This window comes from Lampetra fluviatilis, chromosome 25, assembly GCF_964198595.1.
Source record: "Lampetra fluviatilis chromosome 25, kcLamFluv1.1, whole genome shotgun sequence".
In the NCBI taxonomy this organism is placed as follows: Eukaryota; Metazoa; Chordata; class Hyperoartia; order Petromyzontiformes; family Petromyzontidae; genus Lampetra; species Lampetra fluviatilis.
The window spans coordinates 6513408-6529931 of NC_136299.1; the positions used below are offsets into that span (position 1 = coordinate 6513408).

General features: G+C 50.7%; 1 protein-coding gene across 1 annotated transcript; it reads right to left on the reverse strand.

Annotated features, from left to right (window-relative positions):
• Nucleotides 1-21: 21 nt before the first annotated feature.
• SGPP1 (sphingosine-1-phosphate phosphatase 1) lies at nucleotides 22-14747 on the reverse strand. Its single transcript, XM_078868105.1, has 5 exons — nucleotides 13459-14747; nucleotides 2762-2851; nucleotides 2505-2640; nucleotides 1812-2169; nucleotides 22-1340 (listed from the first exon to the last, which is right to left on the reverse strand). Exons 1-5 carry the CDS (start codon nucleotides 14332-14334, stop codon nucleotides 1193-1195), a joined length of 1608 nt encoding a protein of 535 aa, XP_078724231.1. The 5' UTR covers nucleotides 14335-14747; the 3' UTR covers nucleotides 22-1192.
• Nucleotides 14748-16524: the final 1777 nt, after the last annotated feature.

A 16524-nucleotide genomic window follows, 5' to 3' on the forward strand; every position in this document is an offset into this window, starting at 1 on the left:
GATCGATGACAAGAAGCCAGCTGCATTAAGGAATTTTAATTTCACATCGGGGAGGAACGATAAAAGAGCATTAAAGACGCGATAAAAAAATAAACAATATAAACGTTTAAAAAATCTTTATGATTTACAATTCAAGAGCAGTCCAGTCAGCGGTAAATCAACGGGCAGCGCTTGCCTGGAGAGTAATTATTACTGCATTGGAGATTCCCTTCAAGAAGGGGACAATCGCACCGACCCAGGTACGCTTTCAAGAATCCTCGCGGTATAAGTGGTGCAACATTTTTTATATACATGTACACAAATATAAACAAAATGTTAGTACGCCCATATAATCATCACACCTCATGCCTACAGCCCACACAACCGAATTTACCCTCGTAAAGTGATTCTGTTCTCAAAGCCACTGCTGCATGACCTTGAGAGTATCAAGCCAAAGGTTTTGTACACACGGGTAGAGGAGCGGTCGCAACATTAGTTCCCTCAACATTTTAAACGTTTAGACTCGACGATGCATGCGATTGTTACATTTAAAGACCCCGCTCAAATGCCGGTCTCTCCGGACTGTCCATTAGACGTTTGCCGGTCACATGCAAATCGTGGCAAATGACACCATTGCACTTGGGAGCTGATAAATGTGAGATGAGACGGAACATTTGTGCACACCGATTACTCTAGTTACAAACTCGTGCCTCCTACCTAACCGCAAGACATTCCCGGCCACGTGCCCTGTGCGTAGGGGGCGGCAGAGAGTCAAGCACTGCACTCGTGTTTATTATAATAATTATTAACGGCGCTGACGTGTGCGCAGAAAAAACCTGACGTCCAGCGGGAGATCAAAATGCTGCCGCCACTTTTTTGGCACCACGTGGGCATGAAGATTCGTGGCAGTGGGGCAGGAAAGGAATCTCAGAGCAGCACCATCGCATCACTGGCATGTCAGGGAGGGCAACCCCGACTGCCGGAGCACGGGTGAAATCAGACTCGAAGCACCTTCAAGTTTCATCCCGTGTAAATTTTCGACACTCAAACACCCGGCACGTTTTACGGAAAAATAATCTAAAAACTAGAAAAATAACGCACCCTCCCACCCAGAGTTCTCCCCACGACTCCGGGGAGGAGAGTTTTTTTCTTTCTGTGTTATTTCCAGTCGAGTCCAGAGTAGGTGCCGAGGTCGGCGATCCGAGGGCAGGAATCAGGAGAGGCCGACGAGTGAGAAGGCGCATGGCACGAGGCAGGCGGCGCTGAAGCCGACGGCGCCGTACGTGATGAAGCGGTAGGGCAGCTCGACTTGCGCGTGGCGCCGTGCCACGCTCACATCATCGCCCGGGATGCTAAACAGCCTGGGGCCGATTACACATGCGAATATAGACACGCAGACAGACATAGACACGAGATATACACAAAGATCTCCTGTATAGCGTTAACAGACTTTGAGCAAATGCTGTTAGTGAGTAGCACCATATAAACCAACAGACATCAAAACTGACACCTTTTTTACAAGGAGTCATGTTTGCATTGACCACAATACCTGCAGTTGGAATGCAAACAAAAAACATAACTGATAATGTATGCACTCTCCTTGAAATTGATTGGTCCACACCCAAGACAGCTTTCTTTAGAGCCTAGTCTCACATGGTGTTGGACCAGATTGTTACTGGCAAATGAGGTTCCATGTAAATCTATCTACATAGACTGTTGGGAGGCAAAGGCTAATGGCGAGCCCCCATTGCTCCCAACACACCCGCACACGTAAGTAAAAACCACACACATGGGCGCACAGAAGGCAGCAGGATAAAGGATGGCAGCCTCACCAGCATGCGAGCGGGATGCTCGTGGACTTGAGAGCAGCCTTGGTTGCGAGCAGGATGGCGGAACCGAGCAGCACACGAGCGATCGTGCGCACCAGGGCGCCGGGCAGCTGAGGCAGGCCGGGAAGCACGGGCAGGGGCAGCCGCTCCGAGGGAGCCTGCGTGGTGGCCAGCAGCCCTAGGAGGCGGTTGACGCGCGAGCCGCTCGCCACGCCGGCGCCAACGGCGAGGATCTGAGCGGTGTCGCCGCGTGACGTGCTCCAGCCATCCAGCGTGAACGCCGCCAGGGCAGCCGCCACGTGCGCCAACGCCACCGCCGCACCGCCGGTCACGCCGCGCAGCCACCATGCCAGCCCGCCCACTGCACACGGAGAGGGCGGCAGCACCGTCACCACCATCATCGCCGCCGCAACCACCATCATGGCGCTGTCTTTCATCGCAATAAGAGCATCAGTAACTCATGGACGTGTGTCATTTGAACCCGGAACTTAACATAAATTTCACACGAATTATGATGTCTGGAGTGTACCTGTGCAGCCCTGTATATCCACTACTGGATGAAGGCCTCCACACACTGTCTTCATGGGGATTTGGGTGCGAGTTGTAATTGAATTAAAATTGCCCCAGTGCATCATGGCCTTGAGAGGGGGGTGAGAGGAACAGAGGGGACAAGAGTACTGGGGGGCAGGGCGGCACCTGTAGCCTGGTTCTGCGAGGAGGAGGAGGCCTCTGCGGGGCCGCCCCAGTGCAGCACGAGGCTGTCGAGGGTCTCCAGCGAGGGCAGCAGCACGGAGAGGATGGCCACGCTACAAAGCACCCCCACCACCACGTCCTGGGGACAGGCGACAGGGGGCAGCACCGGAGGGTCAGACTCGGGCTTGGAGCACGAAATGGGCCGGGGGTACGCGCGAACCCCCCCCCCGAGGGGATCTGGGGGGGGGGGGGAACCTCACCAAGATGGAGTGCATGCCCATGTAGAGGCGGCTGAGGCAGACGAGCAGGCACCAGCAGCAGGCGAGAGCCAGGCCCAGGACAGCTGGGTACTGTGGGTAGAGGGGGCGCGGCGGGGGCAGCACATGTACACATGCGCACACATATCCTGGTCAGTGAAGATTATGGCTACGATTTTTTACGTGGTTCATTTTTTTGCAGATTCATGGCCAAGATGTGGGGAATTATACAACTCATAATTTCTAGTGAAGGTGATAGAATAAGGCGAGACAGACCCTTGTAATTCACATCTCATTAAAAAAGAGGGTCTTGGTGACAGCAGCACATCCATGTTAAAAGTTTTAATATTAAACCACGGTCACGAATACAAACTGAGTGATGTGGGTCACAGGATTCTAAAGACAGTTCACCGACTCCAATGCCATCGCTCCCCAGTAATACACGCTCTCTCACAAAGATACACGTGTCATTATTACACTTGGTTTGGCTAAGAGGGGCTGTTAGTGAGCGTCTATTATGGTACCGTGAAAATTGAAGTTGCCCTTTGCCTGGGCTGTGCCGAGGACCCTTCACCCACCACCCAACCACTCTCGCTTTGCTAACAACGCACGTGACCCTGAGTTTAGCGCCACAGCAGGGCCCTCAGCACCATAAACAAGGGGTTGTTACTGCAATCCACATCGATTATGCAGAGATTATCAAGGTTCTGTTAAAACAGAGCAGGTTTCGGAAGATTGGGCTGTGTTTTGCAGACATACATTTGTTACTCTGCAACAATGGTCTATCATGATCAAGCCAATCCGCTGCTGGATGAAGGCCTGTCCCAAGCTGTCACCATCTCTCACAGTCTGGTACCAGCCCAGGAGTGGATTTCATCGCCTCCATCTCCATGGTGGTCTTCCCCTCGGACCCATTTCCTCCTTTGGCTGCAAAACCATCATTAATTGCGCCCAGCGATCACCGTCCCTCCTCGTCATCCATGTCCTGCCCACGCCTACCTACTTTGCTCAACACTCAACACTTTGCCGGTCCATCACCTGCTTATAAATGAAGGTTGTCTTATTTCTGTCAAACAGAACTGGTAAAACAACCCTGGCCAGGCCCTCCAGTAAACGGTGTCAATCCTCTGTGATGCTCTGCCCAGTATTGAAAGGACTACATTATTAGTAGTAGTACTGTAGAAAGAGCAATCACAGGCTGAGCAAAGATGGTTCTCAGTTTCCCAGCTGTTTAGTCCTCTGCTTTCCGGAATAACCACCTCTTTGTGACGCAGCAAACGTGGCTTGAATTAGCTTCTCGTTGCACTTTTATCAGCCCCATTGTTCGGAGGCGGCTGCCAGGGAGAGCCTCCAGGGACTGGACGACACCAGGGCTGCGTGCAACCCACAGCCACTGCGTTTAACCACCCCCAGAGATCCCCCGTGTAGCGTACAGTGCCGTTCGCGAGCACCTCAAAAATCAACACCTACTAAGGTCGACACACCTACACATACATACCTAGTTATATATACATACAACAGCTGCCATTCGCCACTAAGTGACATGACCACATCCCTTGCGCCAGGATAGGTACACATATCCATATATATCCAAAATGCATGCACATACATGCTCGGAAACATATACACACGCACAAACATGCACACGCAAATATGCCTCGTGTAGCCTACATAATGTTGGTATGGCGCACAAAGAGGTGGTTTGGCCAACACCATGCCTAGCCGCCTTTGTCTCCCCAGTGCTTACGTTTACACACCGTACCAGGTACTCATTTAAGGCCCAGTCAACCTAGGGGAGGCCAAGCACCAGTTCAGATAATCATCGCTGATATTACCTATGGCCGGTGATCAAATTCAAGTCGCAGCGTTTGCAGAGCAGTGCGCTAACTACTGCGTTACCACTCCTTTGTGCTGGACACCAGGATGCACATGTGACCCAGGAAGAGAGTTTACCCCGCGGAGCTTGTGGCGGTGAGCCCACTTCCCGTGGTGAACCTTAGCCCGGTCACACAGCCCTGCAGCCTTAAAGCTTTATCAGCACAGCCACCACACACCACAAAGTGAACATCAAATTAAAAGTCCTTATGTGGGACTGTGAGGAGGGGATGTGTGGTTTGGGGGTAGAACCAACCACACACTAGCCCAGTGTTCTTCACTACTTTTCAGAGCAGGGGCCACTTTCGCCGATAAGACACTATCAGTGTGAAGGCCGCCACACATTTGAAACCATTGGGTTTGACAGCACGATGATGGGGTGCTTTCACATTTGTGTAATGTCAGGTGCTGCACGTCAGGGGCCGCGCACTAAAAGCCACCAGGTGCCGCCAGTGACCCGCGGGCCTTGCAATGAATAACACTGTACTAGCCCGACCAAGTAACCAATTAGCAAACTAGTACAAGCCCTCCCACTGACCCTAACACTAACCAACTAGCCATGAGGACGAGAGAATCGCCATTATTGCGGAATCTGTCATTGGCTGCAAACAATACTTTAAGGAATACCCTCCCTTAGTTTACAATGTAAATCGCTGCGATCAAATGGAACATTTCACACTGGCCACCCGAGACTGAAATCCTCAAGACCAGGGAATTTCGAAAGGCAATTAATCACCCAGAAAAGCCTTAATACAATATAATCCTTATTCATATTCTTGGTTCTTTCGCTAAAGTCAAGTAGATAGAAAATAAAAATAATAAAATAAAATTACAAATACAATTAAAAACCCCACGTTTCTTGTCATAAGAGTTGTTTTTGTTTCCCAAGAGAGCCCTGCCACATCGGGTTGTTTGACCAATTCCTTTATCGGGAGATTTGTCTCCCACGTGGAGCCAACGGAGAACCCGGAGAAAACCTCCCCACGAGTACTTACGAGGTGACAGCACTTCCATCTCCTGGCCACACCTCGCAGACCTGTACCTATAACAACTAGCAAGTCCTGGTGGTTACCAGCCATCTAAAAACTAACCAGGCTCAAACCCGTTAAGCTTATGCGACCCGCCAAAATCAGGCGCAGTCAGAGCCATTTTGTCACAGGAAATCATTAATCACGGCCCAAATTAGGCAGAACAGCAAACATTACACTTCGCTGTTGCAACATTCACTTCCAGATAAGGAGCTCAGCCCTAATTTGCTTTTCTATCTGAAAGTAAACTTCCCCATCCACAAGCCTCCAGTGGCAGATAAAACCTCAGAGCCAGCAAAACAGCAGCCGGACGTTGAAAGCGTGACGTGGCGCACACAGCGGGGAGTCGTGGGTCACGACTCTTATTTAATAACTAAGCATGCTCCCATGTGCCGACGGGTTTTACTGCGTGTTGTTTGGAATTTGATGTTCAACATTTCTCTCCGCATGCTGGAAGCTTCTCCAGCACAACTGCAAAACCCGACGCGGTACTTAGCAATAACCTTTTCCAAGCCACTGAATGGATGAAGGCCTCCCTGTGCCATGTCGTTCCTGGGTCGATTGCTTCACCGTACTTTACCATGCTCCTGCACCAAATCGTGTTCATGAAACTCTAAATCCATGGCCAGGTGATGAGTCACTGGTAGAAATTCTATCCATGTAGAACAATCTTTAGCGATAATTAATAATCAGCCTGCTTACCACAAATGGGATAAAAAATGAGTACAAGGCAAAATGTGAACGTTAAAATGAATAACAATCGGCGTGTCCCAAGCACGCACCAACCTCCACGTGTAATGAATAACGAATCTGCTAAGTGTGGCAGAAGCCGAACGACAGCAGGGTGAGGAATGTGCGAGCCACTTGTTACTCCACTATTGGCCTGTTCTGTGCGGATAAAATTAGCACGTAACCCCTGTCAGCCCGAGAGCCCCAATCCCAGTTATTCTGTCGACCGGAAGGAATTTAAAGAGATGGAGCCCACATGGCTGGTGTTGAGAAATGTAAATAGTTTTACGTGCAGTCGTTTTTATAGAGAAAATATAGGAAACCAAGACTGTGACTCGCCAATCAACCATAATCTATCCATTGCTGGATCAAGGCCTCCCCACTCCCATCCCTCATGGTCCTACGATTCCATAATTTATGTCACTCCTGAAAATGAGCTGATCTCATCACTCCATCTCCATGGTGGTATCTCCTTTGACTGCCATTCATTCAGGAGTCTCTTCCATCATTCATCATCCTTTCAGCTACTACGCCCGAACTCGAACTCTGCTCGCCTCATAACGTCGACAACGTCTCGAATTTGTGTTTGTTTTATAATCCAACTGCTCCTCCTCTCACCTCTCAGATGAATTCCCAGCTTCTTTGCGCAACTTTCAGCTTTAGTTCCATTTTCTTTGTCACTGTAATTGTCTTCAGAATTGTACTTAATTGAAAAGCCATCACAAGTTAATGCACTTTCAATGGCCACATGGTGAAGCAGGTGCCACGAAATCATTGCCAACAGAGTCGGCACAGAAACAGGCGAGGTCTCACAAGGCCCCAAGGACGATGAGGTTACCAATGTATGTATGTTGAACTTCTTTAGCACCGTACATAGCCAACTGCGCTAATGAGAGGTGCGGCGGAAGGACAACAAACAAAACACAAGATGTGGTCAGAACGTTCTGAGAACGGCACCAAGCCGGCTCTCGACACAAAGGCTGAGCATAAACACACAACCTACCAAGTGATGTAACGTCATCATTAAGTAGATTTGTGTTCGGAGGGACCTAATTGAAAATACAATGAGGATATGTGCGCTTTTGAGAGAAAAAAAACTGCTCTCAACTCAAGCTGCCCACAATCTTAAAGTAATAATCGTGTACAGCGTGCGTTCAATTGAATTAAGCTATGCATACAAGACACACGGATCAATAATAGCATTTGAGTTTTAAAATGAGTATTGAGATAAGATTGCCAAGGATCGCAAAGAAGGGCAGCACTAAGCCATCACAAGCCTCCAGCAATCTCACTTGGCCGAAACGTCGTGAGAATTATTTTATTATGTTTTATTTTTATTATTTTATTATTTCCATTCTACGTGACTTTACCGAAAGAACCAATAAGATGAATCTCACTTGTGTTAGATCTGGGTGTGTGCGAGTGTGGATGTCACGATGTACCTGTGTGTGTGATTCAGCATGTAATCGTGTTCGTGCGAGTCAATGTGTATCTGTGTAAATGTGTTTGTGTGTAGATGTATATCTGTGTGTGTGTGTCTATATCAGCCAAGCTGCATTATCTTTTCATCAGCTACCTGGCCTATCACCCCATATAAAGCTCCTGGTCTTCTCCAAAGTTATGCCCTCCCTTGTCTATGCTTGCGAAACGTGGAGCCCCTCTATATGAACATCTGCGCCGGTTTGAAAAACTCAGGCTGGCCTGACTATGACTCATCCTGGGGTTAACTAGACTGGATTGTGTGAGCTCACAAATCCTTGACACAATCCCATCGGTGAGCTCCCCTGGAAAGAAAGTTTGCGTTGGCTGGGTCATGTAGCCTGCATGCCCAGCCACCGCATGCCCAAGCAGCTTCTGTTTGGCTGGATAGAGGGGCTTAAACGGGTGTGGCACGACTTAGAGAAGAGATGGGCTGATGTGGTACAGGAAAGATGTGGACCTATGTGGACTTGCCCAAGACTGGTGCCAGCAGTGTCAAGATTGGTATCTATGGAGGAGGCTCGTGAAGGACGCTATTGGGCAGTTGGAGACAGTTGCCCACCAATAACAGCGGAGGACGGAGGAGTGATGCTCATAACAATGAGCGGAGTGCCAGGCGGTTAAAATTCAGCAAACTGCCAGTGGGGAGCATCTGCCAGTCATCTCAGTCAGTCAACCCATGACCTCCTCCAGCATGCCTTCGACACATCACGTAGCCTCAAATTGCACCTAGCCTGGCACAAGCACCGTGGTGACATCACTACCACTTAGTGGTGAACGGCGGCTGTTGTTGTTGTGCGTGTTCATGTGTCAGTGCTTGTTTCTATGCATCAGTGTATATCTGTTTATCAATGCAGTGCATATCTGCATGTATGCAGTGTGCATCTATTCGAGTGTGGTTTTATTATAAAGTTCTGCGCGTGGTAATCTCAGCGCCCGAGTCACGGGGCGTCATGTGACTTGCGCCGAGCTGCCAGACCCTGCGTTGCACCGCTCTGTGCCACAGCTTCCCTCGTCTCTTCCTTCGCACAGAAATTAAATGTTTTCCACGTCTTGTTCCTGTTATGAAATCCCGGCGATGATTCATATGTAACAAGGTTATCGTTGAACTCCAGTTATTTCTGAGCAAAATAAATTACTCGCTTAGAAAAAACAAACAAGATATTTTGCCGTCTTATTTATTAAAAAAATGTTTCTCAACCCATATTCAATGGAGGTCTTTCATGGGGGTTGTTTGGTCATGGAGGTTGCTTGACCATACTTCACCAAACTGGTCAGTGCGGGTTGGTGAAGTGAGGCGAGTCCAGGACTGGCTCAGATATCGCTCGCCACGGGTGTTAGCCATGGGCTAAGACTCTAACTGAAACCACTGTGTTCATGAATTGATTGAAGGTGGTATCTAATTTTTTTTTACATTTTCACTGGAGCAACACCCATTTGAGCAATGAAAAGCTACATTAAAATCCAGCATCCGTTCTTACGAAATATAAATAAAAGCAGCCTGATACTGTCAAGCATCTTGGGCTGACTGTCCTTGTAAAATAGCCGTTTGGCTCAATGTGATTACCAGTTGAAATGATAAAGTCTGAGGGTCACTCGTGACAGTGACTTGAGATGCAGCTGCATTCAGGGTTTATGTTCTTACTCAGAAATTTCCGGGACAGTGGGAGATGGGAGTAGGTCAGGCGGCATGCAGCAAGTCACTACAGCCCCATCGCGCGGGGTATACTGGATGTTGTGTGCCAGGTGCGGAAATCTTTTATGGGCTGCTAGTATACTGGAGTAGGTAGCACGCGGCTCGTAGCTATAGTTCATAGCGACAGATATAATGGACGTGGTATCATGCAGACAGACCCAGATGACATGGAGTCCGAGCTGCATTGAGATGTTCATTACACCAATCAACGCCGCTCAGCTGCAGCACAACTTACACCCGCCACCGCTGCAGCGCTGGGATTGACACCAATGGTCACAAGGGGAATCCGACGCGGTCACGTGATGAGCGCGATTCTCGCGTCCGTGCTTAAGGTTTCATGACAGTAGACGACCCCACGGAGTGACACATGCGACCTTTGAACCACACGTGGCCACTGGCAGAGCCAGTGGGGGGGGGGGGGGGGTGGCACGTGCACCCCCAATGATCCGATCGAAATCCCTAATTTCGAAATGATCATTTGGGTTTATTAGTAATAAATCGGCATTTTGCGACCCCCACTGCCACTGTGTAGCATATTATTACGTGTCAGGGACTCTATGAGATGATAGGACAATAGTCTGAGTCCATAATTGGCAATAAGTAACGGCAAAGCAGTTATAAGTGACTCACAAAATTGTGCGCAGTTGCGTATCCAGTACACGACTTCCCTGAATGCATTCACCTTCAGCGAGCGCGATGCCGATCACACAACGCGGTTCGAATTCGACCCTCGATCGATGGCTGCGCCATCGCCCCACACGCGTCGATTAAAAAGCAAGGGACAAGTCCTTACTTACTAACAACTCCTCTATCATTTTTCATTGCTGGAGGGGTTGCCCCCCACCTGAAAATCCTGACTCCGCCATTGAGCACGTGGCCGAATGTAACGGAAAGGTCGAATTCACATGGCGCGAGAGCAAGGTTTGTTATCAGCCCGTAATGTGACACGAAATATTCTCTGGGGCACTGATAGACTGGAGTAGGCATGTGATTAATAGTCACAGCCATAGCCGGACGTATAATAGATTTGGTGAGCTGGCTGAAATTAAGCCCTGCTTGTAACTATAGTTCTAGCCCAGTTTACCTTTGTGTTGGACTAGGTCTGCGTTTGAGACAGGGTCTAAGCTAAAGCCACAACTGTCGCCTGGCTTAATTTAGCATATGAATGTCAAGGTTCAGCCCAACATCTGAGCCAAAACTATAACCCTGGCCTGGTTTAGCAGAGCATGTTACCTTGGTCTGTGTTAGTGCTAGGTTTTGGGCTACAGCCACAATCACAGTCGAGTTTAACCGAGTATCTATGTGCCCAAGGTCTGGGCTAAAGCTACAATACTGGCCTGGTTTAACCTATCATTTAAGTTGGGGCAGAATTTGGGCTAAGCACTGGGCTAAAGCCACCCCATGTCCAGGCTACTGTAAAAGAGAGGGAGTTGGAGTGAAACCAGACGTACGAGAAGGTGACTTGAGGCTGCTCGGTTGACTGAGCAAAGCAAAAACCCGTGGCTGTTGAATTTTGCTTCACGCCCAGCCTCTTATGTCAACGCCGCAGCTGGTGGTGCGGCAGGCGGAGTAAGCAAACCAAGTGGGACCTCTCTGGCACAAAAGCGGAGCCGCAAACCAAACACAGAAGCTGCCCTTTGGGGCCGCTCTATCGGAGGAGACAATAGGCAGCACACGGTGAGTAATAAACCCACACGGTACAGGTAAAGGTGCAGCCCTGCATTTGCAAGCTTACGCCACTGCCGACGGAAGGGCCTCCACTTGGGGAGGGGATGTAAAAAACACCTTTCGAGGCTATTTTTGGCTAACTCTACCACACTGGCCAGATGTTCTCGCAAGAGGCGAAAGCGCCCACCACACTTACCCCACCATACGTGCTCCGTTGGTCATAGACTAACTGTGGTGCATCCTGATTTAAAGCTTTCGTGACTGCAGGGATTCATATTATTGGTTCTTTCGGTAAAGTCACGTAGAAAGGAAATAATAAAATTATACAAATATAAAACAATAAAAACTCTCACGACGTTTCGACTGCAACACAAGAAATCATCATCAGGTGTGAGATCCAAAGAAATATTTTTTTTTCAAATGTTTTTGCTGTGGATTTCACACCTGATGATGATTGCTTGTGTTGCAGTCGAAACATCGTGAGAATTTTTATTGTTTTATATTTCTATTATTTTATTATTTCCCTTCTACGTGACTTTACCGAAAGAACCAAGAACATGTGGTGCATCCATTTACACCACCGGGTGGACCGGTTGCCAGGGAGATTTCAGAAACTTGCCCCCCGTTTTCTTTGTTCTTTCGGTAAAGTCACGTAGAAGGGAAGTAATAAAATGATAAAAATAAAACATAATAAAATAATTCTCACGACGTTTCGGCCACAACGCAAGCAGCTGCCCTCAGGTGAAGACCAGGTCTGTCGGGGAGACGCTGTCTGTTTTATCTTTATTATTTTATTACTTCCCTTCTACGTGACTTTACCGAAAGAACCAAGAAGATGAATCCCTGCAGTCACGAAAGCTTTAAATCGAAATTTGCCCCCCGTTGTTTTAACTTCCGCGCTGGGACCGTAAACCTCTGGATCACAAGTGCGGCGTATGGGGCCACCACATCGCGGCAGCTACTTGCCAAGATTTAGACCGTGCAAGGGATCGGAAGGCTTAGACACAGATGTCAAATTTGAAACGTCCCCGCCGCTTGACCCTGAAGATACGCGAGGTGATGTTTCTGTGCATGCGGGCGAGGAATTGGAAATATGTACACCGAAATACACACGTATAAACATTCCGCACTGTGTACACAGACACAAACAACGCATGTGATCTATGGAGTACATGCCAAAAGAGTAAATCTAGTAAAAAAAAATTCCTTTATCAATTCAAAACCGTTCATGTCAAAGCCCTTCAAGGCGTTTAAGATAGTGTTTAAAGTGCCTTCGTTTCTAAAATTTTCAGAAAAGATGTTCTAATCTGACTGCGAATAACTCAGTTGAAAGCTGGGTCCGCCTTGTTTTCACTCCCCTTCTGACCTTTCGCTTGGCCTGATGATGTTGGCGATGTGTAAAGTGCAGTCTCCAATTGCGAGTAAATGTCTGCTCTTACACACTCGGCCTGAAATAAGAAGCTCGGAGTCCCGGTACCTTCTGCAACTGGCCACTCGTGGGAGAGACAACGGCGGTCGGGCGTGAGTGGTGCTGGCCACAATCATCCCCCTCGTGTGTGTATCCTGTGTGTATCCTGTGTGGACCGCAAGAGTTTCTCGCCAACAGCAACCCGCTGTGACACATCTATGTGTGTGTGCATGCTGAACTTATTTCGCACCGTGCGTAGCTAAACCGTGCTAATCGGAGGTGCGGGAGACGCACAAACGAAACACAAAACATCAACACGATTTCACGGACGACGTTTATCCCTGGCCACATGCTCCAATCAAGGACAGGGCTTTTTGGTAGAAGGGGCTGTCGCATCCTCCCTCATCAATAACAGGAACAATTGAAAGCACGACGCGAGTTTAAAAAAAAGCTGGCTCATAGTGTACAGCTGCCCTTGAGCTGGTGCTACGTGGGTGGGTACTTTCATTGGGTTCTATGAACTCGTAGCACAACAGCACCTAAAACCGTACATGGAGATCAATTTAAACATATCTCGAAGTCATGAAATCTGGAGGGTCTGACGCACCGAGATCCTCAAAACCTGAGGATTCTCAACCTCCAAAGATCCTGAAAGTTTGGAGGTCCGCGAAATCTCACAAAGTCCTCAAAATCGAACCACCTCCTCGTATCTGGCAGCCATCAAACCGAGCGGTCCTCAAATCTGACGGTTCAGGGCCCTGGCCTCCAGCAGCAGCACCCCCACCACCCCCGGACCGTGTCCCCATCTCTCACTCACCTCGAACCGACCCAGCGTGAGCGCGAAGATGGCGAAGGGCAGCGCCGTGCCGGACATGGCGTGCGTGGAGGGCATCCCGTACTCCGAGTCGTAAAACACCTCCACCTTGATGACGGGCGGCGAGGCAGGCCGCGGCCACCTCAGCAAGTCCTTGGCGCTCTGGCCCAAGAACATGACCCAGACCCACACCATGATGATCCTGCGCGCCACCAGCGCGTCCACGTTCCAGAAGAGGAATGGGAAGAATGTGATGTAGAAGGTCTCGTTGCCCAGCTCCGTGCCCAGCACGAACAGGTAGTGCAGGGCCCTCCTCCTCACCACGAACGCCTGCGGGGTGTGCACCTCCTGCGAGAGGGAGTTCCTCCGGCGCGGGAGTTCCATGATGGACGAGCGGCTGGGCTCTTGGTGGAGCTGATCCGTTATGGTGGTGGAGGTGGTGGTGGTGGAGGTGGTGGCGCTGTTGGGTCCGTGGCGTGGCGGCTGTAGGTCCCCGTGATCCGGAGTCGCTCCAGGGCGGCGGTGCCGCGCCTTGCGACTCGAGGCGAGGTCTCTGTTCGAGGTCCCGTTCGTCATCGTCGTCGTCGTTGTTGTCACCGTCACCTCGTCGTTGTCATCATCATCATCGTCGTCAGCTCCTGTGCCGAGCCCATTACAGCACCGCTCAGTGGAACGCTGCTGCTGCTCGTGGCCGTCACGGTGGTCGAGGTGGTCACCGCCGTTGTTGCTCCGCGTCTCCCCCTCCTCGCACGGAGCCACCGCTGCTGCTGCTGCCGCTACAGCCGCATCCTCCTCCTGCTGCTCCAAGCCGCACAGCTTCTGGAACCTCGCAACGACGCAGGGGTCCTGGAGCCAGCGCCACGCCGCTCTCACCGCCATCCCTGCAGACGCCGGCAGGAGCCGCGTGCAGGAGCCGCGGGCACGCAGGGGGTGGCAGGGGGTGGCGGGGGGTGGCGGTGGGGACGTCGGGGAGCGAGGCAAGGAAGCCTAGGGAAGGTGAGGAGAGAGCATGGGGGGCGTGGGGGGGGACTCAAGGTAACCCAATGGGACGAGGATCACACTGGGAGGTGAGAGGAGGAGGATGGCCCTGGGGGACAAGGTGGGAGCCCCAACTGCGGCTGAGCGACCCGGGCAGCTCCCCGGAGTTGAGCCGTGGAGGAAGAAGACTGCCGCCTGCCGCTGCAGCCCCCCAGAGTGAGGGCGGCCAGAGACGAGAGTCGCTGTCAATGCGAGTGGATCGCGGCGGGGTCAGGAGGGGGGCCCCGTGGCTCTCCACGCCTCCCTGGGCCCACCCCCTTGAGCCCCACCCCCCAAGCCCCTCCCCCTCGAGCCCCACCCCCCTAAGCCCCACCCCCCCGAGCCCCTCCCCTCGAGCCCCACCCCCCCGAGCCCCATCCCCCCAGCCCTACCCACCTGCCAGCCGTGACGCCTTGCGCCACCATTTTACGTGGGGATGTTCCCGGCACACCAACCCCCCCACCCCCCACGGCTATAATCATTACGGTTGCTATGGAGAACATAAAACTAAAACAACACTATCAACAGTTTTTCCGTGACGTTTCCGTCCCTCCGACGTGAAATATAAACGTTTTATTTATTTAATTGCACATACCATCGACCCCACTTGCTTCGGGGGAGTGAATCATTTCAGCAGCATTGCCTCTGCCGACGAGGCACTGAATGTTCAAATCGGCCCCGAGTTTAACTTGTCCTGGACTGAATCCACGTTGCCGAGATGAAGCAATCCCCAGAGGGGCCGATAAGATGCGTAATTTTTTTTTATACGAAGGAGACACTGCCTGCTTATATAAACTGTATATTTGTTACAGTCTCCCAGTCGTAGTATCCACTCTCTCTGGCATCTCGAAGTGTTATGAAGGACCATCGCCCGAAACGTCACCCATTATACAACTTGTTTATCCCCCTTAAGGCCACGCGGTGTGTGATTGAGGAACGCGTAAGGACAGCGCGTGGCTGCGATGACGTCACAGGTACCGACCGCGTGGTTGCGCTGACGTCACGGCACGTATCCCGTAGCCGCGGTGACGTCACAGCACGTGCCCCGCGTTTGTAGCAATTACGTCACTGCTCGTACCGCGTGACCCGGATTCCACCCCTACCCCACGAAAGATGGCGGCTCGGGCTTCAACGATTGTGGGCGGGGGGGACGGGCACGGCCCCGCTTACGCCCTCTCCGCATTGGTCACCGCGAGCACCACGTGGGGGAGGGACGCTGACCATTCGTGGCGATTGCACGCGCGCGCGTTCCGGCGAGGACCAATCAGAGGAGCGGCCCAAAACGCCCCGCCCCATGGTGCCAACGGTGTCGTCACCGTGATCCCGCCCATCTAAATGTGGGTGACGTCACAGTGACTCGGTGCAGAGCGTCTCGCTGGGAATGGGGAAGGATTATTAAAACTGGAGGAATCCGATGAGCTACAAAGCTCTTTTCACACACATGTCCAGCAGGCGCAGGTCAGAACGTTACAACTGAAAAACAATACAACACGATAGGAGTGCAAAGTATCGGAAAGGTAAACAAATCACTTAAAATATCTACAAATACCAAAATAAAATGTTTTACCAGGCAAAGGCTCACTGAGCTGTTTAATTATTTTTCAGAAGAGACCTGGCCATAAATAATAGCTTATCACGTGGAAATTTTCGTAGTGAGCTCCGGCAATGTACGTCTGATCAAACACTGGCTGACCTTTAAACTCAAGTGTGCAGTCGCCACGATTCATAATCCAAGTGCCCACTTGCAAAACTTCGCTTTTCTGTTATTTTGGCAGCCATAGGTTCAGGATCAGTTGAAGGGAGCGCAGTCCACATTGGCATTCTGTACAGTCCGTAGTTTGGGGTGCATGGCTACTCAGGAACCAGCACTGTGGCTTGTCTTTAAATTTTCCATTTACGAAAGAGATGTGAGCATCGGCCTGTGGTTGGTGGTCACAAGGAGGTGCGATGTTTGGGTCTCCCTTTAGTCCACGAGCCCAGAGCCAATCTCTCGCTGTCGGAGTCACCTGAGTTGGCCTCACGTTACTGATTACAAACCCGTCTTCCATGGCC

What these genes read in the sequence shown, in the direction of transcription:
- SGPP1 (XM_078868105.1), bottom strand. Translation starts at nt 14,334, where the DNA reads ATGGCGGTGAGAGCGGCGTGGCGCTGGCTCCAGGACCCCTGCGTCGTT. An exon ending in TCACGCTGGGTCGGTTCGAG is followed by an intron (nt 2,852 to 13,458) that starts GTGAGTGAGAGA and finishes CTCTACCCACAG; the next exon opens with TACCCAGCTGTCCTGGGCCT. An exon ending in AGCATCCCGCTCGCATGCTG is followed by an intron (nt 1,341 to 1,811) that starts GTGAGGCTGCCA and finishes AATCGGCCCCAG; the next exon opens with GCTGTTTAGCATCCCGGGCG.